General features: G+C 34.8%; 1 protein-coding gene across 4 annotated transcripts in view; it reads right to left on the reverse strand.

The window, feature by feature from the left end:
* Positions 1 to 26949, reverse strand: part of IntS1 (integrator complex subunit 1) — a 664867-nt gene that overhangs the window by 432642 nt on the left and 205276 nt on the right. For all 4 annotated transcript variants that reach the window (XM_090410538.1, XM_090410537.1, XM_090410536.1 and 1 more), the window contains exon 20: positions 10733 to 10805. In XM_090410538.1, the coding sequence (XP_090266664.1) occupies positions 10733 to 10805 (73 nt within the window). The remainder of the gene's footprint in view (positions 1 to 10732; positions 10806 to 26949) is intronic.

Consider the following 26949-nt stretch of genomic DNA (forward strand, 5'->3'; position numbering starts at 1 on the left):
TGTCTCCAGTGTCCTTCATCTACAATGCCATAATGCATAACTTTACATTTTATGACATCTTTGCCTAGATTAGTCTGCTTAAGTCAGCTTGAAAGGATTCTGTATTAGAAATGTCCTTTATCACTCGCCTGAATATTACTCTCAAATCCCTTCCCTCACAAGTTAGTAAAACAGAGTTGTTCATTAAAAACAGTGTTTACACTTCACTGAAAAGAATAATAATAATAATAAAAAAACTATCAGACATTCTGGTGAGCTTAAATATTAATAGCCTATTCACAAATGTTTCCATGGAAGAAACTTTTTACACAGTCAAATACTATTGTTTTGTTCAGACATTGCTTAACAACATTTTTTATTTTATTTATTTATTTATTTTCAGTTTCGGGATTCATACTGAGAACAAAAACAAGATCTTATTAAGGTCATTCCAATGTACCTTGGACTAGCTAAATTATTTATGGAATCTTTTGAAAAGAAAGCCACTGAAGGATACCAAAAAAGAAAAAGAAAATTTTGCTTTATGTTGACATCAGTTTCACATGATGGGCAGGCTCAAAGGAGGAACTGGAACATTTCAAAAGCTGTCTTAACACGCCTACATCACAACAGAAAGTTCACTCTGGAACTTGAAAACTTCAAGATGTTAACCTTTCCTTGACATTCTGCAAGGATGTCTCTGAGAATAAGACTCTTAGTGTACCGTTTCATTCCTACAAGCTTCCTTTCACCACCCGTTACAGAAGAGAGTAGTGATCAAAATACTGAGAGATAGAGCCTACAATATCTATCTCCAGTGCTAAAGATAAAATACAGATCTTTCCTCTTGCATACCCTATCCCATAATGATGGCTCAAGATGATCAACAAGATTTCAAAAACTCCATCAAAAATATCATCTAACATGTGAATTCAAAGGTACTATAATCCTACTTCTATTAAATTCACAATGTCACTGACAGAATCTCTTATCTGCTGTGGAGCTATGACATAGTGGAGTGCTTTCACTACACTTCACATGATATCCTCTAGATTCTCATAGCCTACAAAACTTCCTCATATCCCCTAAAGAAACTAGGGAAGGATTTACAATATTCACTGCTATTGTGGCATTTGCAACACTGGCCAATCGGAACATTCCAGAGAAAGAGATCTGCATGTCAGAACATTTCAAAGATGTTGAAAAGAAAAAAAATTATAAAAGTTAGAATTAGCTTTTCACATAACCAATGCCAACAATCTAGTACTGTAACAAAAAACAGAAATGTCTTACATCGTATAACTGCTAAGAAAGCTCAGTGCGATAAAAAGCAAGGCTTAATGCTGCACCATGTTTGGTCATCATCCATTAAAATTCTGACATCCACGGACCTGAGCTATGACACCCATTACATTACAGAACATGACAGTACCACCTAGTTTTCTCTCTTTCACAAGTTGTATTTTTTGGCTTAATTTTTTAATATGTTGTATTCCTTCATTGCCTAAAGTTATGCTAACCTGTTTAGTATTTTTTAAACCTTTTTTTTTGCAACATGCCTTGCAAAACTAATAGATTTTCTAATTGAATAAAGTATAATTTGTTTATATTTTTTACACTATATGGTCTTTGTACTGAAGCTTTCACAAACAATGGCCCGAGTACAGAACAAGTGATACACCACTGATCACCTTCATTTCTTAGACTTAAGATCTTTACACATTACTTTCTGGTACTTGTCAGTTAGCTATTTTTATATCCATATTACAAGTTTATTTTTGTATATCCATCCTCTTTGAGTTTGTATAATAATCTCCCAAGTGGAATTCTTTCAAATGCTTTGGCAAAATCTAGAGGTATTATGGTATATTTAATCTCCCTCTATGTTACAGAATATCAGTAGTTTAAGCAACACTTACTTTTAACAAACCCTAAAGTTTTCTACAGAAGATCCTAGCACTGTCTACTCATGGATGGCTGGAAAATGGCAGATCCTCTAGAGATAAGTATGACTGCTAGAACCTATACCAGTACTCCATCTAATCTGATTGCTGAATTCGAATCAAGCACTTGTAATAGCATTAATACCTCTAACAGTATTTTTTTCATTTACCTTAAACATCCAAAGAACTAATAGATGAGCTCATAATGAATATCTTACTGTTAGTGAAGTGTGCACAAAACTCAAGTATTTCTAGAGGATCTGCCATTTTCCAGCCATCCACATTCACTAGATATTCTTCAATGATCATTCTCCCTTTTACTTGTTACATAACAATAAAATTCAATGGAATTTCCTTGGGTTAATAATCTGCTTTGGTATATCATGGCCATTATTCTCCTAGCCTGCTCTTTGTACTGCTCCTGAGGCTCATCATCATTCTTTTCAAGATACTTGATCCTTTTTTTTTTTTTTTTTTAATGCAGCTTTTGCTTTAAAGTGTTGTTTACTCATTCAATTCCATGTGGTTTATTGCTTTGTTCAACATCCTTTTAATGATTTCTTGCACTATTTCTTCTACCTTGCAATTTCTCTTATCAAGCACTGCTTCAAATTGCTTTCTCAGTTTATTATAATAACTTTTTTTTTAAATTTAATATTTATTTCACACACAAGAACCTATAGTACATCAGTTCCACGTGTGTGGAGAGCTCTCTCGTATGCACTGTCACTTCTCAGGTCAAGAAGTCTCACCAACTGGAGGCATGAGCAGTAAACTGATTTATAGGCAAATTCTACACAATACAGATACAATGTTCTTGTATCAAAAATCCCTTCCATCATAAGCTGCTTTAGGTAATTACTGTGCAACCACAGATGTGAGACCACTCGACACTTCTGCTAATGTCAGAAGAAGGCGAATCCATTCCGATAATAGGGTAATTAACGATTTTCGTGGGATGAGTGTTTATTATTATACATTGGAAAATTAGCTTTTCTTTTATGAAAAGCTATTGAAAAGTTGATTTAAGTGTATTGCAGTTCACGGTCCTCTTCAGATGATCCTGGTTTGTAGCAGCACATGTATATTATGTCTCATTAATTTCTAGCTCATGGCAATCAGTCTTGACTCCAATGCCTATATATTACTCATACTACTGCCACTGCTGGATATTTTATTAGATTTAATAATTTGTGATTATTTATATATATATATATATATTTTTTTTTTTTTCCATATCCTAAACCCATCCCAACTCAACATCACCAGAGTTCAAGATCAGTACTATCAACATAAGAAGAAGCCAGCCTGAATGGCAAAGAAATGGAGTTAGCTGAGGAATTGGATAAGTACCAGATCGATATAATAGGGGTGACTGAAACAAAAAAGATCAAAACTGGTGAGATCTTTCTGAGCAATAAATACAAAATGTTATATTCAGGCAATGACAATCAAGGAAAAGAAGGAGTAGCCATAGTATTCAACACTAAATACGAGGCTAATCTTCTTGGATGGCAGGCAGTCTCAAGTGGAGTGATGTGGGCAAATATGAGAATGGGGAACTGGACAATGAGATTTATTTGTGCCTATGGTCCCACAGAAGGTTCTACTAAGGTAGAAATGGAGGAATTTTTTGAGGCTTTAGAGAAAGCAACTGACACAATGAAAAAGAGAAAGTTGGTCCTTGTTGGAGATATAAATAGCAGAGTAGGAAATAATTGCCAGACATACAAAAATATATTCGGAAAATTTAGAGAAAAGAGCAAAGCTAGTAATAATGGCAAATAACTGTTGGATTTCTGCTCAGGACAAGGACTGGTTATTACTAACAACGTTCCAACATAAAAATGTGCACAAATTCACATGGAGAGAAGGGGCAAGGAATAAGAAAGTCTCACTGACTATGTTATTGTTGATAGTGATGTTTTCTCCCTGGCGCAGGACACCAGAGTGTACAGAGGATTTGAAATTGGAAGTGATCACCATTTAGTCTTGAGCAGGATAAAATTGAATTTCATACTGAAAACAAGAACATGTAAGAAAGTTTTAAAGCGAACAAAAGTTGAGCAGCTCTCAAATGTGAACAGTAGACTAAAATACACAAACATTATTGAAGAAAAAATGAGAGTTTGAGAACAGGAACCAAACCTTGGAGATTCAGTAGCAAGCCTTGAAGAAAACACTGATTGATTCAGCCAGAGAGGCATGTGGTGAGGTTGTCTGCAAGGATAGAAAAGTCAGAACTCCATAGCGGACACAAGAAATTAAAAGAGGCAGTGAAAGAAAAGAAGAAAGCATATCAAAAGTTCCTGGTAAATAAGTCAGCTTGTGCTCTTAGAAAATACAGAGACAAATGTAAGAAAGCTAAACACTGTGTAAAACTAGCTAAACAAAAGTTATGTGAAGACTTTGGTAAGAACATAGAAAATAAATATCAAGAAGGTGGCAAGATATTCTGGAGGTTGTTGAAGAAGCTCAGAAATGGAGGAAAGAGTGCTATAAAAGGAATTAGAACTGATACAGGTGACATGAAAACTGAAGAAAAAATATCCTTGAAGTATGGAGTAATTACTTCGAAAAATTGCTAAATAAAACAAGCAGTGATGACAGCACAGTGGTAAAAAACACTGACCAGACATGAAGTCAGGAATACATATCCATACTTGAAGTAGAAAAAGCCATCAAAAGCCTGAAATGTGGAAAGGCAGCAGGAGTAGATGATATTTGACCAGAAATGCTCAAGTATGGAGGTATAAAAGTCTTACAGTGGCTGGCTGCATTGCATAGTTCAGAAGGCTTGGACAGAGGGACGAATTCCAGATGATTGGAGTAGAGCTCTCATAGTACCCATATATAAAAAGAGAAATAAAACTGGATGTGAGAATTACAGAGGTATTTCTCTACTGAGAGTTCCTGGTAAGATATATGCAAGTCTACTTGAGAAAAGGTTGAGAAGGATTGTGAAAGAGAAGTTTGGTGAAGAATAAGCTAAATAGAGGATGTCAGGATCAGATTTTCACTTTACGACAGATAGTTGAGAAATCATGGGAATATAACAAAATCTGTATTTCAGTTTTGTAGATCTGGAAAAGGCATATGACAAAGTGCCAAGAGAGAAGCTATTCAAAACGTACAATTATATGGTGTCAATAGAGAATTATATCAAGCAATACTTAGTCTTTATTTGAGTTGTAAGTCAGCTGTTAGAATTGAAGGAAGTACAGGAAGGTGGTTTAATGTTAAATCTGGTGTCAGACAAGGATGTACATTATCCCTTTTGTTATTCCTTATCTATATGGATCACATTATGAAGAAAAGCGGTATTAAACCTGATATCAAAATTGGAGATGCTAATGTCAGTTCTTTGCTTTATGCGAATGATGTTATACTTCTAAATAAATCTGCTACAAGTCTGCAAGATTCCCTGACTAAAGTGAATAACTGTTGTAACAGATGTGGTATGAAGCTCAACATTAAAAAGACAAAGAATGAAAATAGGCAGAAAGATTGAAAATATCAACTGCATTGTGAAGGAAGAACGCATAGAACAAGTAAAACATTTTAGCTACTTAGGCACGATTTTTAGTGAAGATGATAAATTAAAATTAAATATGGAAATAGACAACAGAATCAACAAAGCTGGTATGGTAGGAAGTGAACTGAATAAATTTATATGGAAAAAGAGAAAAATTAGCCAAAACACTAAATTAGCTATATACAAGAGTATTCAAGCGAATTTTAACTTATGGATATGAGAGCTGGGTTAGAAATAAAACTCTTGAACTAGAACTGAAGATATGAGAGTCCTGAGAAAGATTAGGAGCATGAATAGATGGCATCAATGGCAATATCATATTAAAAATGAGGATATTAGGAAAGAACTTGACATTGTCAGCATCCAGGAATGCGACAGCAGAGCTAATCTCAGGTGGTATGGTCACATAAATGGAATGGTAGATAAAAGATTAGCAAAACAAATGTTCTCTGCCAGGAAAAAGACCCAGAGGAAGACCAAGATATAGGTGGATTGATAGTAAAAAGTGCCTTAGAAGACAGAAATATAAGATCTGATAATATTGGAGTCTTGACAAGTAACAGAATGATTTGGAGGAAAATTGTAGATAGGAGGTTAGTAATAATGTAAGTTTTCATGTAGTACTATCATATCTTCTACACCCCTTGAGGCTATATATCAGAAATTTGATAATAATGATGACATCTGCAATAATTAGCAAAACTCCCAACACTTTTTATTTTCCCTGTCCTCTCTGAATATACTTTACTCATCATACTGTATTCCTTCTGTCAGCCAGGAGGAATACAATAAGAACCCTAGCTGACAGGTCCCACCACATATACCAATGCAAAGAGCTCCTAAACTTTATTCCTGATGTTTCTGGCATTAGTGTATATATTCATGCAATAATCAGTGTTCAGGTAATTCTTGAAGCATTTCCAGTTCAAACATCATAAGCCCTTTCCTGTGTGCTGCTGGATGAAGGCCTACCCCAAAGTCCTCCATTCAGTTCTATCTTGAGCTTTTTAATGTCACTAAGTTTCAGCCATCTATCTAATCCTTCCACTGTCTCTTCGGTATTCCTGTAGCTCTCTTTCCATCAATGGGATACCATTCTGATATCAAATTTGTGCATTTGGATTTTTCAATAGCTGTTATAATGCCTCTCACCCTAGGATATCAATCATTAATGTCAGATCTTTTAAAAATTCCAAATTGAGAAGTCGGTTTAAAAAGCCCTTATATTTATTGTTCGATGCAAAATGTTTGCATAAAGCTGGGTAATTTCTCCACAAAGCAAGAGCCATTCGTAAACTGCAAGCTGCCCACCATGATCCAAACACACAACCGATCTTTAAAATTTTGAAACCAAGGTATTTTGCAATTATTTAATTCTCTTTGATTTTTTTGGTGATTGATGATAAAAAGCATATAATTTATCCATAAATATTTCAAAATGATTTATTTCTTTAATGTTTTTTATCAAATCGTCTAATGCTAAGTGTAAATGATGAGCACAATGCCAAATCACAACGTTGGGAAATTTTTGTAGAAGTTTGATTGCAACACCTGATTTGTTTCCTAACATTACACTAGCTCCATCAGAATAAAATGCAATGAAATGATTTTTTATATAGTTATCAGAAAATCCATATGAATTTAAAGTAGCAATTATAGTAGTATGTATACATTCCAGGGTGGTATTTTCTAGTTTTACAAGATTATTAAACGAGAAGAACCATGGGCTCGCAAATTTGAAAAATAATTTTAAAAGGGCTCGCGCGAGTCCCTTATAGCTCACCACTGGATCGACCCATGTATTGCACTTTCTATCCAGAATACTAATACCAAGTAATGATCTTTCCATTTTTCTTTGATAATCCTCATCTTGTTGGTCAATTTTTTTAGTCAAAAGTCCATGTTTCATTTCCATATATCATTACCAGAAATGTAGAACTTTCAAATATTTTGCATTTAAGGCAGACTGACGTTTCCTTTGAGTGCTTCATGGTGTTTTTCAAAGGCTATCCAACCAAGTTGAATTCTAAGTATAATTTCTTCTTCACAGCCTCCCTCTACTGTGATCTTTCGTCTTAGGTAAACACAGCAAGTTACTCTATCAATTTCTTGGTGTTTCATTTGTACTGGCTTTTTTGGCGATGTATTTATTATACATTTTTGTTTTGTCTTGGTTTATATTTAATCCTTTCATTTTTACTTTCTGCATTAATTCTGTTGATTCTCCCTTGTCTCTGTTTCTACAGTACACTTTTTTATTTCTCAAGAAATGCAGGGATAATTTTGGTGGTGCACAAGTTTTTCTTGAAAACTATCATTCTCTCTCTCTCTCTCTCTCTCTTTCTGCTTGTCACAATTTTTTCTACTTAACACTTAGTGGTGCTTTGGAATAAGATGACCTAAATGTGTGTGTCAACTTATTCCAAAGTACCACTCCTCAACTCACTCCTGTCATACTGTGGCAACAGACTCAATCATTACCCTTTCACTGTTCTTTTTTTGCCTCACTCAATAACTCTTTCTTATCTTCTATCATATCATACTTATTTCCTTTCAAATCATTCAAATAAGTTATTTTTCATATAATTTAAGGAACAGTAGATTTTTCTGACAGTTTTGTATGTTTAAGATATTTCATTCACATGATAGAAGTTGTAGTAACTTTACAGTTTGACAATGAAGCACTGGTGAGTTTAGGATCATATCTATGGCATATATATTTATTCAGTCATGGCCCATCTCTTGCCTGAAGAAACAGGAAGTGTTTGTTGAAATGTATGGAGTACATGATGATTAGGTTTCTTTCACGATATATGCATACTAATTTTCTTACCTCAAAGAGGCTTTATTATTTTATAGAATTTGCCCTACTCGTAGGAGAACGTGATAGTATTAAAAAGCAAACTGTAGTGAATGCACGCATATGTGCACATTTTTAGGGAAATAGCTTAACTATACAACACAAACTGCCATGTATTTAAGTCATCTGGTGTCTGGATCTGAATGTCTTTTCATTGCTGTTGAAAAATAATAAGATTATTTTGACACAGTTTGACATGAAAATATTTTTTAAAGGTGAATATACAGGATGATGCTAAACAAAAGATAACTTCATGAACAATGAAACATCTAGCAGATATTTAGCAGTAGATAAATTATTGAACAACTGTTAAGGGGAAAAATTTAATATTTCTAAAGCAAGAAAAGGAATGGTTCATTCAGTGAAAGCATTGTGTTAAAAAATTGATTGTCAAATCAATAATGCCTGAAACAACAAGTTTTTCTTGAAAATTAAATTGTAAACTTTTAATTTCTAATAAAAAAAAATTAAAGAAAGAAAGAAACTAGTATAAACTGTGTGTTTAATTATTTATAGAAATTTAGGAAGTGAGAGAGAGACTATTGAACAACAAGGTATTGAAGTCAGGATTTTCTGTAATTCCTCTCAGATACTTATGGAGACTGAGGATATTAATCAAATTGAGTGCTTCCCAGATCTCAGCCCCAAGGACCACATTATGGAGATACACTGCTGCTCAAAATTCCCCTGCAAAAAACAATCAAGACCTTATCCTTGCTCTGAAGGAGGAGTGGGCCAGTTTGCCTCAAGAAATCTTGAATCACTTAGTGCTAAGCATGGCATTGTGAGAGCTGAATCGTAGTCTGTAGTGGACATATTCTATAAATGCCTCTCTGCATAGTTTTCTGTAAGCACTGTATGTTAATTCCTTAACTATGTCCTTAAGAAATTTGTAACTTTTGCCAAAAATGCATTGCAATTTAATTTGTATGAAATTTCTAATACATTTTTGTGTAATATAATTTATTAGTATGCCGGAAATAAATTTATGTACACATTGGGCTGTAGTCGTGAAAATTTGTTCAAACACAGGTAAAAATGTACTTTGTCCTTAGCTTTTGCACACTAGTATGTGTGTGTGTATACATATTACATGAGCATAGAGTTTTTGTTAATAAGATATTGGAATGGGAAATGGTCATGTTTACTTGAAATTTTTGTATATATTCTCAATAGCATATATAGGGCTCTATAGTAGACTAAGCATCCTCACAATTAGTATCATTTGCAGCCTACACTAGAAAACTAACTCAATGCATTTGAGATCCTTTAGTAAATAAAACTGCAACTTCAGTACAGTATTCAATTTCAGTATGCATGAAAAAGTGTATTAATTTTGTACACTGTAAATGTATGCATTATTTAATGTGCAAAATGATAGCTATTCTCTGGTCCAGTAATCGAGTGGTAATGCTGGTTGTTAATAACTGCATTTTTTAGGAAATAATAATGTAGAATAATATTAACTACAATAAATTTAATTAATAATTCCAATATTTCTGCAAATCACATCACTAATAAACTAAAATCATACAATTTTAAACCCTCAATCACCAGAATATACAGACTATCAAAAAACAGAGTAGATGGCATTGGCTAATTCATGTAAAAATTAGCCAAAGAGCTTTCTCAAAATACATTTCCCCTTCTAAACACTTTAATTAAATGCAGTCTGATGGATCTCTAGCATTTTTCATTTTAGACCATAGATTAATATTACAAGTAGTATTAATGTAGGTTCTAAACATTCAATCTCAGCTAACTGCAATCACTTTTACAATTATTAAAAGATGAAAGGGAATGATGGAAAAAAAAACAAACAAACTTACTTTTGTACAGAGATGAGCACCAGCTGAGAAATATGCGATTTTTTTTTTTTTTTAGCATTGATTGTTGCAGCTGTTTTTAATTGAAAGCACTCATTCTTCTGTTGGTGGTCTGGGTTCCATCGTATGTGAGCTAAATACACTTTGCCACTGACAAAGATTCATAGGAAAAATCTATCAAATCATGTGGAGAAGGGGAAAGCTAAGACAGCCATCACTCACACACTCACAGCATTTTCGTTTCATGTCACATCTGAAATACATACATTAATGCAACACTCATTTCACAGGTTAAAAAAAAAAAAAAACTTCTGTTATCCTTTCATGTCCAGTAATCAATTTGACACTTCCTAGTTCTGTTCATTTTGGAGAAATGAGTGTTAAATTAGATTGAATTCTGGGAAAACTCTTATATTTAAACTTAATAAATTTTATAGGTTATCTGCTACTAATGGAGAGATACCAAGATACATCTCACTACTACCAAGCAGTGAAATGTTTAGTAAACGAAAATTCATTTCAAAATCACATCTTTATTTTATATCTCTCTGAAATCATTATAATATGATACATAAAACAGTCTACTTACTTGAAGCTCTCTGGAAAGCATTTCATCAGCCTTTTCTCTCAATGCCATTGTGGGAGGAGGAAATGTAAAGTGACTATAAAATAAATTACAAGGGGTAGTTACATTTATTTATATATATATATATATATGTTAAAGATATCAAGAAATTTTATACTTGGTTTTAATCCTTTTCCCAAGTGAGCAAAACAAAGTTTTGTGCATGAAATACATTCACGTCTGAGCTACTTGTATATAGAGGCTAATGACTTCATATCACTTGCCTTAGTATGTATCCCATAATGCACCCCCTCCCCCTTTCAGGCATGTATAATGCAATGCGTAATAGGAAGGGCCACTACCCAGACTGGTTTTGACCATTATTGAGGTCTCTTCAGTGGGAGCTAGACTCGGAAGAGATACCAAGGTTGAAATAATGCAGAAGTCATATATATCTCATATACAAGTAGACTCTTTCTCTCATCCAGAGATTTTTATTAAGAAGGTCAAGCACCTTTTGTCTATTTGTATATGAGATATATATGACTTCTGCATTATTTCAACCTTGGTATCTCTCCTGGGTCTGGCTCCCGCTCAAGAGACCTCAATAAAGGTCAAAAGTGGATAGTGGCCCTTCCCATTATGCATTGTATTATACATGCCTGAAAGGAAGTGTGTGCTTTGCATTATGGGATACATACTAAGGCAAGGATATGAAGTCATTAGCCTCTATATACAAGTAGCTCAGACGTGAATATATTTCACATGCAAAACTTTTTGTTTTGCTTACTTGGGAAAAAGATTAAAACTAAAAGTATAAAATTTCTTGGTATCTTTAACATATATTACACCCAAGGTAAAAAACTTTCTATATATATATATATATATATATCATCATCATCATCTGAGACTTTCATGGTTTAATACAGAACAAAATGTTACTGCAAAGAAATAATTTTTTAATTATTTTAAGTTTTCTTATTTTTTACAAACACATGGAATTCTAATCCGTAAACTACAACATATGGGAATGGATATAGGGTTAGTGAGGTGGGTGGTTGATGGAGAGATATCAAAGAGTAGTTTATTCAGGGGTGGAGTCCAAAAGACGGCCTGTGACTAGTGGTGTGCCGCAGGGTTCTGTTCTTGGACCACTGCTGTTTAATTTATTCATTAACGATATAGGGAAGGATCTAAGAAGAACAGTTCATTTGCTTGCTGATGATGCAAAGTTGGGTAGGGCAATAATGAATGCAGAAAATGTCAAAATCTTGCAGGATGACTTGGATAGATTGGAGTTCTGGGCTAAGGAGAATGGATGTCAATTTAATGTGACAAAATGTAAGGTTATGCATTTTGGGCTGAAAAGATTAACAGCAGTATAGAACATTGGTGGAACTGTACTCCAGGAGATTGATGAGGCCAGGGACTTGGGAGTGTTGGTGGATAGGGAGAGGAAATTTAGGGGGCACATTGCAAAAGTGGCTAAATCAGCTCATCAACTCACTTGGTTGTTGAGAAATACTTTGACGAGCAGAGACAAGCAAGTTATTGTACCTCTGTACCGAGCCTTGATAAGACCTCATCCCGACTACTGTGCCCAGATTTGGTCACCTAGGTTTCTTCTTGATGGGGAGAAGGTGGAGAGGATCCAGAGGCGAGTGACTAAGATGATAAGAGGTCTATGAATGAACCATATCAGAACAGGTTGAAGATTTGTGGGTTGCAGAAACTAGTTGATAGGCGGAAAAGGGGAGATATGATTGAGACATTCAAATTGCTAAAGGGATTCTATAGGATTAATTCAGAGGATATTTTTGAGATCAGGACTGGTGGTGGTGGGAGAACTAGGTGACACCTATGGAAGCTGGGCAAGAGTGTGGTTAGCAAGGGTGTTAGAGCTGGGTCCTTTACTCTTAGAGTGGTAAATGAGTGGAATAAATTGCCAGAGTCTGTTGTGGGTGCTATGACGGTGAGTGAGTTCAAGGCAAGGTATGATAGATATTGTGAGAATGTCGTATAGTTTGTGTGGACATGATGTTTAGGGCCTCCCTCGATGATTCTAAGGACTCCCTGGAGTCGCCCGTAATAATAATAATAATAATAATTTTTCCTATTGCAATTTGATCCTTTAACTGAAGCAGTGCTCACTACAGTGTATATATTTATGATAATCTCATCCACAAAAAGTTGTAAACCTGTCATATCTTATGCCACCAAGTAGACCAAAGATTATAATCCTTGTTCAACTAATTGAAAAACATTGTTTTAGAGACTAAACACAATCCATTTTCAAGTCAGCTCAGGCATCCACTAAGCAGAAGAGTGGTCTTATGCTCGGCTGCATAAAGCATCTATTCTAAAGACATTCATAAATATCCAACCATATGTCCCTGACAAAATCCTTAAAGCATTAGTAGTATAGAAATTCATTTTGGAAAAGTTTGGTCACTAAGTGATCACTACAGTGAGAATTTGACTGTATTAGTAAAAGTTTACTCATCTCACAAACATTACACATTACTTCATATCCTAATAATCAATTGTGAATATTTTTGTGGAGAGATTTAATGCAGTATGTAAATATTTTTGAAGTTTGTAAAATTTAAGTCACATATTAAAATAATAAAATCAATTTTAGGAAAGTTAATACTCTGAGATACAAGTTTAATGAAGTGAAACAGCATATAGTATTTAATGCTTCCAATATTTCATCTCAGTTGAAGTGACATCATCAGGGAGTGCAAATTGAAACACACATAAAGGCAGCACAAAACTAACTAAAAAAAGTGGAAGAAAGATTAGGGTCTTAATTAGGAGGGGTGCCCTCTATGAACACCTGTTGGCAGCCTAGGATGTAAACCGGTATCTCAGAGTATTAGTGTTTCCCATATTTTGGGAAGTTTTATGTAACCATATTTATGTAAATTAGGCTGATTTTTAAGAGCAGCAGCAGATTCTAAAAACAGTCTTTCTCTTTTAAATTTACTCAATTTGGAAAAAGACCATCATGCTTCCATCACAGTAAATATGACAAGTAACAGATGAAGTAAACAGAACAAAAGTTTTTTGAAGTCAGAAGACACACACATGCTCTTGCTGATGATGGAAAGACAGGCAGGATAATCAGGAATGTGATTGACAGGCAGCACTTGAAAAATGACCCACATAGGCTGAAATTGAGAAACAAATTCAGTTCAATCCATATATATGTTCAGTTATGTTCAAATTCAGATTAATAAATGTAAAGTTATGCACTTTGGTGTGATGATACATCCAATGGCATATTATATTGATGGATTATAAGTTTTAAAAGAGGTAAACCGTGAGTAGACATATCGGTACACAATAAATAACGGAAAAAACTCACGTAGAAAGATTATTCATTAGTATAATTATCGCCTGTGTATCACAGACATCCTCAGTACATTAAGCTCAAAATTAAACACTAACTGACAATTCCAAAAAGCGCCACCTAAGTAGATGGTGTAAGATAACTAAAAAGGTCAATAACTTTCCTAAAAAAAAAAAAAAAAAAAAAAAAAAAAAAAAAAAAAATTAATACAATAAAAAGTTTGGAAAGATTAGCTGATTTGTAAAGTACTATCTCCCATAAAGGGGACAGACGTAAGCCGTCGGATCTGTTTAAGTTAGGAGAATGAAGTAGAGTTTCACATGTTTCTTTATAAAGGCGTTCCATGAAGGTTTTAAGTTTTTTCTTTTGATCTTCATTCCATGTAGATACATTATCTATAAGATAGTCTTATAGATAATTATATACATTATCTATAACAGACTGTGAACGTTTTGTTTTATCAAAAGGATATGATTTCGCTGTTACGCCGAATAAGGTGCCAATTATGGATTTTTTTCATAACATAGACAGGGGTATTCGATCCTTATCCCAAAAAACAGCCAACAGATTACGTTTTGAATGTGCACAAATTCTTTTTCAAGCCTCCTCGTCCTAATCTTTCTTACTCTGAGTTTAAAGCATTGAAATCACTGAAGAATAACAATAATTTAATAATTACGAAAGCTGATAAGGGGAAGGCTATAGTGATTCAAGATAGGAAGGAATATGAGAGAAAAATGTCTCTTTTACTTCACGACTATTCAACTTATAGGCCTCTTACATCGGATCCTACCCAGAGTCAATTGAAGAGACTTAATTCTCTTATAGATAATGTATCTACATGGAATGAAGATCAAAAGAAAAAACTTAAAACCTTCTTCGGTCGTCCACCTAGATTGTATGGTCTTCCGAAAGTTCATAAACCAGGCATTCCGTTGAGACCAGTCGTAGATTGTATAGGGTGCCCCACTTACAAAATCTCAAAATTTTTATCTAATTTACTCTCCTCTTCAACTAGAAGAACTGATACTTATATAAAAAATACTTTGGATTTCAAAAATAAAATTTCAGATCTTCATTTGGACGTTTCTGATATCATGATCAGTTTAGATGTTGTTTCTTTATTTACAAATGTGCCTCTTTCGGAAAGTATTGAATTACTACAACAGGAATTTCCTTCGGATATTGTAAACGTATTTGATTTTGTAATAAATTCTGGTTATTTTTCCTTTAAAAATAAGTTGTATCAACAAATTGAAGGAACAGCAATGGGTAATCCTCTTTCTCCTGCTATCTCCAATTTCTTTATGGAACATTTTGAACAACGTATCTTTGACAATATTTCTCCCAGACCTACGCATTGGTTCAGATATGTCGATGACATTTTTGCTGTATGGAATGGCTCTTCTGATGAACTTCAACAATTTCTCACTAAGTTAAACGCATTTCATCCTAGGATCAAGTTTACCCTAGAAATAGAATCAAATAAGCAGTTAGCCTTTTTAGATCTTCTCATTCTTCGCCAACCAGATGGTAACCTACATTTCTCAGTTTATAGAAAGAAGACTCATACAGGCCATTATATCCATGCGGAATCTCATCACCATCCCAGTCAAAAGGCAGGAACTATTAAAACACTGGTTCATCGGGCCGACTCCTTTTGTTCTACAGACGATCTTTTACAGAAAGAACTACAATACATAACTTCGTCTTTCTATCTAATGGTTATAAGAATTGCTTCATTGAAAGAACTTTGAGTAGTTTTAATATGTCTTCCTCTTCAAACACAGAGGAAATAACGCGCATTACTGTCCCTTATGTATAAGGCATCAGTGAATGTATAGCAAAAGTTTTAAACCCACTGAATATTTTTGTTGCCTTTCGACCGTTTAGAAAAATTCCACCTTTCTCACTTCTCCTAAGGACAAGCTTCCACATCTTAATCATCCAGGTGTCTACCAGATTCCGTGCTCTTGTGGATTATCTTATTTCAGACAAATGGGAAGATCTGCCTCTATTCGGCTAGAAGAACACCAATCTTATATTGAATACTTTAAACCTGAAAAGTCTGAACTTTCTGAACATGCCATCTTCACTAGACACAGAGTTCATTGGAGAAAGACAAGAGTTCTTCACAAAAGTCAGTTTCTCATGGAATGCCTTTATAAAGAAACATGTGAAACTCTACTTCATTCTCCTAACTTAAACAGATCCGACGGCTTACGTCTGTCCCCTTTATGGGAGATAGTACTTTACAAATCAGCTAATCTTTCCTAACTTTTTATTGTATTAATTTTTTTTTTTTTTTTTAGAAAAGTTATTGACCTTTTTAGTTATCTTACACCAGCTACTTAGGTGGCGCTTTTTGGAATTGTCAGTTAGTGTTTAATTTTGAGCTTAATGTACTGAGGATGCCTGTGACACACAGGCGAAAATTATACTAATAAATAATCTTTCTACGTGAGTTTTTTCCGTTATTTATTGTGTATTGATGGATTATGCTAGAAGAAACTGATCAAGCTATGGATCATGGAGTTTGAAAGAAGCTGAAAGTGCAAAAGTTACATATCAAATATTACAAATACAACTCAGTAGATAATAGCGATGCTGAAATGAACAACACTGGCATGCAAAAATAAGGAAGTCATTTAGCCTCTTTATGAGGCCTTGATACCACCTCATCTGGACTACGAGCACAAATCTGATCTCCTCGTTTCTGAGGTGATACAGACGCAGTGGAGAGGGTGCAAAGGAGTGTTAAAGATGATATTGTGACTGTGGAATGTTGATTATGGACAAACTGAGAATTTGTGGACTACAGACACTAGCAAACATGACAAAAGAGGGGTGATATCAGACAGACCACCAAACTACCCATATATGGCCCTAATGTACCATAGGTTGATCAACAAACCTCTCATGTATGGGCTCAACATAAAAAAAAAAAATAATAATAATAAACTTCTAAATAGTCCATATAGGATACCAACAGATGAAATTTGTCATTTTATGGAGGGTTGTAAGAGGGAGCATCCATGGAAGTCGAGAATGAATGCAGTCAAGGAGGTAAGAGCTAAATTTTTCTCTCACAGATCAGTCCATGATTGGAATGACTTACCTTTGCATGTCATGAATGCAGGTAGTGCGACAGAATTCAAGAAAAGATATGACAGATTGCGTGGATGGTATGTGACCTATCTCGATGAGTTCCTGACCCTAGCAATAATAATAAAGTCAGGCTAGATGTAGTTTTCGAATGACTCTCTCTCCCAGATCTCTGTAAATGAATGCAGCCACATTTAATGGGGTAAGGAGAGTGCAGTTATAATAGCTAATGCAGATTCTAAATATAGCCTCCCAGACTTCCAGTGATTTCCATGCAGTACATGTCTTCTTCTTCCATTTATTACTATGTGATGGGTATCCACAGCATGATCTACAGCCCTAACTTGCCATATTGATAATAGCAAAGGTAATTTTTATGTTCTTCAAGTTGGAGTTAACAGATCAACTGATCTGTCCAAAGTAGGTTAAATAACAGGTGCAAGGAACTTTATACACTCCCAAGAATATGAAGCTGGTACCTTGGAGAATGGATAAAGGTTGTGTAGTTTGAAATGGCATGCCAATGGCTATAAAGGTGTGATAAAGATAACAATTCTGTGGAAAGAGCTATCTTTAGAACCAATAGTTCCTAGCCACTGTGTGTAAATGTTTTGAGGATGAAATGTTGTTGGGATGGATGATGGTGTGACCACTTATGTAAGTACTTTCCGTAAGTCATGCCATCAACCATCCTCATCATTAGCATAGCAAGTCAGGACTCTCAATCCATGCTCTGGATATCTCCATATCCCCATCACACAGGATTAAATGGAAGAAGTAGTTTGCTGCACAGAGGGGCTACAGGTCTGAGAATATTTTTAGAATAAGCATCAGTCATGAAAGTCTCCTAATCTCAATAAGTATGGCTGCCAAAGATCCAGGAGACAATCAGTGTAAAACCTCCATCTAGCCCCCGCCCCTATTAATATTTTATCTGAATATGGCATGACATTAATTCTTTTTCATTTATAATTTGAATTGTTTCTACAACTAACTGGTTGAGTGTTTTGTGTTTTCACACAGCTTGAAGATGTTGACAAGAAATTGGGTGAAATATTAGCAACCTCATAAATTATCTATTTTGTAATTCTAGTACAGTTTATATCATGAAATAGAATGCTATGAATATCACCAACACCTAAGCTTTTCATTATTTTTGCATTCTTTTAATGCCTTAAAAAAATTGCTTCATTAACTTTATTTTATATGAAGTAGTGGTAAGAGAATGTTTTTTGAGCCTGAATTTTTCTAAATTTTGAAGCTGTCAATAATACTGAATATCTCTTCATTCTAGTACTTCTTTCTCTCCTTGGCTACTTCTTGTTTTACCTAATGCTGATGGCAGGATGTCTTATTCACAAAGAAAGAATAAGATGATAAATATCATGAACATTCTCACTGCTTTATTTTGAGAGCATCCTTAATTGGATCTATGCAGCAAAATCAAGAAAAGAAAAATGCAAAATTAGCACAGTAATTAAAAACAGAGAATTTGAGTTTTTTTTTTCCCCCCCATAGAATTTTCACCCTAGTAACAAGGGCATCATGAGAATAAATTTATTTTCTTTTATTTTAAGAATTTCAGAACACAAGGACTACATCTGATTTCACCAGTACAGCCACTCTGGGCTTGCAGACCATGCTCTGGATACTCGCCACAGAATAAGGTGGAAGAAAGCCACAGTAATACATCACAGCAAGTTCAAATATGAAAGACTATTCATGGAATCAGCATTTCAGCCCTTAGGAACATGCCAAACCTCAACAAATTTGGGTGCATAAGACTGCCCCAAATTTGGGAAACATATATCAGAAGAACTTCAGTCCAAAGGCCAATAACTACCAATATAACCCACCAGGGGGCACCATCAGGACTTAAGGAAAATGGTAGCTTCCTCGCTTTGTTTCTCATTTGCTGTTATGTAGCACTTGAGTGCACCTGTTCTTTATTTTAAGTTTCCAAGAAGATGGCAATGTGACATTGCCGAAATATCGGAAAGTATTTATTAAATTTGTTTTTAATTTATATTTCTAGTGTACGCTGTCAAATTCCTTATTTATTAGTTATCATGTTTGACCTTTAACCTGTATAAGCCTTTCAACAAGTATTATAATATTTATTGTATTTATATTCAATATGAAACATACACAGCGAATATTGCAAAAATCCAATGCAAATATGAATATTTCATTTTTAGCATATTACATACACATTTGACATGGCACATTACCTTATATTTTTATATAGATAGATGTATTGTTATTGTACATTCACAGTACAAGCACATGAAACGTAAAACGATAAGTAATAAACAAAATAAGAATTAAAAACATAAAAGAAGTTTAATAACAATTTAATGTGATGGGTGTGATTGAATAATGCTACACAAAAAGTCAATATCAGGTGAAATATTTAAAACTCAATTCTTAGATTTCTTTCCAATGCTTCCATTGATAAGCAGGATCTGCGTATCTTTTTAATTATCAATAATGATGAAAATGCTGTTTCACAAAGATATGTAGATGCGAAAGGAATTAGCATATTTAAGGCTGTGTTTGCTAATGAAGGACATTCTTTTTATCGTCGAATCCAAAATTCGGATAAATCACTGTTAACAAATTCTGATTTGAGGGTTGAATCTGCTCTCATTATCAATTAATTCTTCTTGGGGTGACCATGGACGATTGCTAAATTGTACAGAAGGAGCAAATGGTGTTCTTATCCAACCATATTCTTTGTCTTTATTCAAATTAGGATAATATTTTTTCGAAAAAAACCATAGAATTTGTAAGGTAGTTAATTATTATTATTAATTATTATTGAGGTGGTTAATTAATTATTTTCTGTTGATAGAAAATATTATTTTCTTTAACATATTCATGAAGAGAAGTAAACATTTCCGTTTTATTATCCTTAAAACTTTTTAATCAAGCAGAAAGTTTACTTTGAAATGTTTGCAATTTAATGTTTAATGTTAATATATTAGTGCTTTTTCCTTGCTGAGAATGATTCAATTCATTAACTTTTTCAAAAAAATCCGACAGATAAGAAATGAAACACAAACAATTTTGATCATAAAAATGATATGCTAATATGGAATTCTTATCAAGAAGAAAATTCATAGTTCATCTTTCATATTAAAACTCATTTTAGAACTTTTCCACAGCACAACCACCTTACTTCTGTGTGGCATAAAAGAGTATCGTAATTGGAATCCATCTCTAGGCATAAAACACGAAATAGTCTTGTATTAGTAGCATTACTTTTTTTTATATAATTAACTATAGTAGAAACTTCAGATAATACTTTACTCAGTGATTCTTTCATTTGTCGAAATACTGAGTTTTCTCTTGGATAAGCAATGAATGTGTGTTGCATTCGAATATATATATATATATATATATATATATATATATATATTTACTTCTGATACAAAACCTGAAATTCTCTCTGTCATGGCTGGGCAAAATCAGTGCAAATCCCGATGCACTTTTGCCAATCAAGTTCATATTATTTAAAAAATGTATTCACTTTTTCAAATATATCTTTTCCACCGGAAAGATTTCTGCAAAACAGTAGATCTTCATGAATTTGAAAATTATAGAGGTATCTAAAAATAAACCATTAAATTAGCATCATTTGTATTATCCATAGATTCATTAAGCTGAATGGCAAATGTATTACTTTGTTTGATTTGTGAAATTAATGTAGACATGATATTATTAGCTATGTAATCTATTCTTCTTTTAATTGTGTTATTCGTCATCATCATCAACCTGATATATACCCTCAAAGAGTGTACAGGATATGATAGTACTACATGAAAAATTTAGATCATTACTAACTTCCTATCTACAATTTTCCTCCAAATCAGACTGTTACCTGTCAAGACTCAAACATTATCAGATCTTATATTTCTATCTTCTAAGGTACTTTTTACTGTATCAATCCACCTGTATCTTGGTCTTCCTCTAGATCATTTTCCTGCCAACACGAGAGAGAACACTTGTTTTTCTAATTTTTCCTCTCAAATTTTTTAAGTGACCATACCACATGAGATTAGCTCTGCTAACGCATTCCTGGATGCTGACAATGTCAAGTTCTTTCCTAATATTCTCGTTTTTAATATGATATTGCCATTGATGCCATCTGTTCACACCTATAATCTTTCTCAGGACTCTCATATCTGCGGTCTCCAGTCTTTGGTCAAATGTTTTACTTCTGACTCAGCTCTCAGATCCATAAGTTAAAATTGAATACTGTCTTGTATACAGCTAATTTAGTGTATTGGCTAATTTCTTTCTTATTCCATATACATTTATTCAGTTGGCTGCCTACCATACCAGCTCTGTTGATTCTGTTGTCTATTTCCATATTTAATTTACCACCTTCACTAAAAATCTTGCCTAAGTAGCTGAAATGTTTTACTTGTTCTACAGGTTCTCCATTCCCAATGCAGTTGATATTTTCAATGTTTCTGTCAATTTTCATTGTCTTTGTAATGCTGACCATAACATATCTACTACAACAGTTATTCAATTTAGTCAGGGAATCGTACAGACTTGTAGCAGATTTATTTAGAGCTATAACATCATCCACATAAATCAAAGAGCTGACATTAACATCTCCTATTTTGATATCAGGTTTAATACCATTTTCCTTCATAATGTGATCCATATAGATAATGAATAACAGAGGGGATAAAGTACATCCTTTATCCCCTCTGTTGTCTGACACGAGATTTAACATTAAACTCAACTTCCCATACTTCATTCAATTCTAACTGCTGACTTACAACTCAAATAGAGACTAAGTATTGCTGGATATAATGCTCTATTGACACCATATAACTGTACCGTTTTGAATAGATTCTCTCTTAGCACCTTGCCATATGTCTTTTCCAGATCTACAAAACTTAAATACAGATCTTTGTTATATTCCCATGATATCTCAACTACCTGTCATAAAGTGAAAATCTGATCCTGACAACCTTCATTTTGTACGAATCCAGCTTGTTCTTCAAACTTCTCTTTCAGAATTCTTCTTAACTGTTTCTCAAGTATACTTGTATAGATCTTAACAGGAGCACTAAGTAGAGAAATACCTCTGTAATTCTAGAATTCAGTTTTATTTCTCTTTTTATATATGGGTACTACGAGAGCTCTATTCCAATCATTCAGAATTCTTCCTCTGTACAGGCCTTCTGAACTATGCAGTGGAAGGAAGACTTTAATACCTCCATACTTGAGCATTTCTGGTCGAAACATCATCTACTCCTGAAATTTCCACATTTCAGGCTTTGGATAGCTGTTCTTCTTCAAGTATGGATACGTATTCCTGACTGCATGCCTGGTTAGTATTTTCTTACCACTGTGCTATCATCACTGCTTGTTTCATTTAGCAATTTTTCAAAGTAATTACTCCATACTTCAAGGATATCTTTTTCTCCTGTTTTCATGTGACCTTTATCATCTCTAATTCCTTTTACAGCATTCTTTCCTCCATTTCTGAGCATCTTCAACAACCTCTAGAATATCTTGCCACCTTCTTGAAATTTATTTTCTATATTCTTGCCAAAGTCCTCCCATGACTTTTGTTTAGCAAGTTTTACACAGTGTTTAGCTTTCTTACATTTGTCTCTGTATTTTCTAAGAGCACAAGCTGACTTATTTACCAGGAACTTTTGATATGCTTTCTTCTTTTCTTTCACTGCCTCTTTAACTTCCTGTGTCCAACCATGGAGTTCTGGATTTTTCTATCCATACAGACAACCTCACCATATGCCTCTCTAGCTGAATCAATCAGTGTTTTCTTCAGGACTTCCCATTGAATCTCCAAGGTTTGGTTCCTGTTCTCAAACTCTTTCATTTTTTCTTCAATTATGTTTGTGTATTTTAGTCTACAGTTCACATCTGAGAGCTGCTCAACTTTTATTCGCTTTAAAACTTTCTTACATGTTATTCCTTTTCAATATGAAATTCAATTTTATCCTGCTCAAGACTAATGGTGATCACTTCCAATTTCAAATCCTCTGTACACTCTGGTGTCCTGCACCAGGGACAAAACATCACTATCAACAATCACATAGTCAATGAGACTTTTCTTATTCCTTGCCTCTTCTCTCCATGTGAATTTGTGCACATTTTTATGTTGGAACATGGTGTTAGTAATAACCAGTCCATGTCCTGAGCAGAAATCCAACAGATATTTGCCATTATTATTAGCTTTGCTCTATTCTCCAAATTTTCCCAAAATATTTTTGTATGTCTGACAATCATTTCCTACTCTGCTATTTAGATCCCCAACAAGGACCAACTTTTTCCTTTTTCATTGTGTCAGTTGCTTTTGTCTAAAGCATCAAAAAATTCCTCCACTTCTACCTTCTGTGAGACCATGGGCACAAATAAGTCTCATTGTCCACTTCCCCATTCTCATATTTGCCCACATAACTCTAGTTAAGACTGCCTACCATTCAAGAAGATTAGCCTCGTATTTAGTGTTGAATCTATGGCCATTACTTTTCCTTAATTGTCATTAACATTTTGTATTTATTGCTCAGAAAGATCTCACCAGTTTTTGCCTTTTTTGTTTCAGTCACCCCTATTATGTCGATCTGGTACTTATCCAATTGCTCAGCTAGCTCTATTTCTTTGTCATTCAGGCTTCTTATGTTGATAGTACCGATCTTGTACTCTGGTTATATTGATTTATGGTGGGCTTTTGGATTTTTTCCAGTAGCTGATTTTTCACTGTTTGCCCTGGTTCCCTGGCAAAAAACAAAAGGGGCCTTGTTTAACCGGCGACACCGCAGACGGCATGAAATTCTGTCATGTTGTACCATCATTTTATATTTTGGTTTAAGCCACTAGTAGCAAGGCTTATACGTTGGTCAGACATAACTGGTAATTAGTTTACGGAATTAACAACGCATATATTAAGTATATTAATTAAAGGTAACTTTAATGAATAACTTCTATATTTCGGCAACGTCACATTGCCATCTTCAGGAACATAGAGATATGGTATGTGCACGCAGGCACTAACACAAAGCAAATGAGGAAGAAAGCAAGAAACTAATATTGTTCCTAAAGTCCTAATGGTGCCCGCTTGCAGGCTAATTTGGTAGTCTTGGCAGTTGGGCTGAAGTTCTCATAATGTAAGTCTCCCAAATTTGGGGTAGTTTCATGCATCCAAATTTGTTGAGGTTAGGAACATTTTTTAGAGTTGCTGAAGATTCTTTGAATAATCTTTCGTATTTAAACTTGCTGCGATGAATTATTTTTGTTTTCTTCCAACGAATTTTATGGTGGGTATCTAAGGCATGGTCTGCCAGACCAGAGCAGCTGTACTGGTGAAACCGGATGTAGTCTTGGCATTCTGAAATCCTGATATTTGTTGTTCTGCCTGTTTGGCCAAAGTAGGACAATTTGCAGCTGCAAGGGACCTGGTATACACCAGGTAGGTCTAGGGGAAGTGGTTGGTCTTTGGTAGAGCAGATAAGGGATGCCAACTTTTTATATGGTCTGTAACAGGAAGTAAGGTCATATTTTTTGAGGATATTGGTTATTTTCTCAGAGGTGCCCTGGATGTAGGGGATGGTGATAGACTTAGTGTAATCTTTATTGTGGAGGGGGGGGGGTTGTGGTTTACTGGTTTTAGTATTTTTTGGATTTTTTTGGGGTTATAGCCATTGGCTAAGAAAGTGTTGAGGATGTGGTTCGGTTCAGTAGTTAGGGCCTTGTCATCTGAGCAGATTAATTTTGCCCTGTTATATAGTGTTTTTATAACCCCATATTGTTGTGAGGGAGGGGGACTGCTGGTGAATGTATCTGCCAGTATTGGTTGGTTTTCTGTGAACAGAGAAAACCAAAGATCCATCAAGCTGGCGGGTGATTAAAGTGTCTAGGAAGGGGAGGGTGTTGTTCTCTTTTTCTAAGGTGAACTGGACTCTGGGGGGTTGGTTGTTTAAGTGTGTTAGGAAGGAATGGAGTGTGTCTGAGCCATGTGGCCAAATAGCAAATACATCATCCACATAACGAAGCCAAATAGTGGGTTTTTGTGGGGCAGAGTTTAAGGCTTTCTCTTCAAATGTCTCCATAAAGAAATTGGCCAAGGGTGGGGAAAGCGGTGAACCCATGGCTTTCCCCTCTATCTGTTTGTAGAACTTTCCTTGCCAAACGAAATAGCCTGAGTTCATTGTGAACTGAAATATGGCTGAGATATCGGGAGGAAATTTGGCTTGGATGAGCTCTAGGGTTTCTTTGTGTGGGACATTAGTGAATAGGGAGGAGACATCAAAACTGACCATTATGTCAGTGTGTTGGAGTGTGAGGTTTTCTATACTGGCTTTAAAGGCTGAGTTTTTTATGTGTGATGGTGTGTTGCCAGTGTAGTGTGTGAGCGTTTTGGCTAAATGTTTGGCTAATTTATATGTGGGGGAATCAATGCCATCCACTATGGGACGCAATGGCACATTTTGTTTATGTATTTTTGGGAGTCCATATAATCGGGGGGGTCTAGAGTTATAAGGTTTTAGTTTGTTGGTGACTTCCACAGGCCAAGAAGTGACCTTCTTAAGGAGTCTGTGGAGAGTTCTAATCTGAGAGCTGGTCGGATTATATGCAATGGGGAGGTAAGTCGTACGGTCTAGTACTAAAGCAGTTAGCTTACCATTGTAGTCTTTTTGATTGAGCACCACAGTGGCGTTTCCCTTATCCAAATTGGTGATTACTATTTTGTTTTTCAATTCTTGTAGGGCTGCATATTCGTTTTTGGATAAGTTGGTTTTTGGAGGTTTGGCTTTAGTGAGAACACCGACTACATCCAGTCTAACGTTGTTGGCGATATGGTTAGGCAGGTTGCGAATCCCACGTTCAATTTGGATCATGATTTCTTCGGCAGGTATTCTTTTTGGAGCTAGGGCGAAATTGTGACCACGTGAAAGTGCGGTGAGTGCTTCAGGCTTTAAAACTGCCGACGAGAGGTTGACTACAGTGTTGAGTGGTGGCTGTGGTAAGGAGGTAGAATTCTTTGTCAGGTTTTCGTATTTTTTCAAGTGACGACTTCGTATTTTTTCGAATTCTTTTTTTGCCGATGCACATGAGACGTCGTAAAGTATCGACCATAGATCACGGCCGAGTGTATCCGAAAGCTCTTCCTCTAGTGCTCGTAAGGTTTTGTTTTCGTTGGCAAGGAGAACGCGCGTCGCGGTAATTTGTTCTCTTAACAGTGCGAAGGTCACAATTTCACCCTAGCTCCAAAAAGAATAGGTCTCATCTCAGTTATATAGCTTTGACCCTTAAGCACCCCAATTGTGTTATTAGACACTGGAATTTTTTTAAAGGTTCTGATATTTCGGAACCATGGATAGTTTTGCAAAATTTTATTGCTTCTGGTAAGATGACATCTTCATGATTGGTATGGGGTTTCTTTCTTTTTGCAATGAACAAAGCAATTTCAAAAGATACTTTTACTAATTTGTCATTCAGTTTAGTATGTTTTGAAAAAGATTTAGTCTGTCATTTTAATTCTTCAGCCTTTCTTTGAAAAAACTCAATGTCTTACTTTTATATTTCCCATGAACAGTATCTAAATGGTGACAATATTTTCTGGGACAATCAAGGAAAAGAAGGAGTAGCCATAGTATTCAACACAAAATACGAGGCTAATCTTTTTGAATAGCAGGCAGTCTCAAGTAGAGTAATGTGGGCAAATATGTGAATGGGGAACTGGACAATGACACTTATTTGTGCCTATGGTCCCACAGAAGGTTCTATTAAG

Source organism: Typopeltis vanoorti, chromosome 20 (genome assembly GCF_054136105.1).
Source record: "Typopeltis vanoorti isolate ZY-2024b chromosome 20, IOZ_Tvanoo_1.0, whole genome shotgun sequence".
Classification (NCBI taxonomy): Eukaryota; Metazoa; Arthropoda; class Arachnida; order Uropygi; family Thelyphonidae; genus Typopeltis; species Typopeltis vanoorti.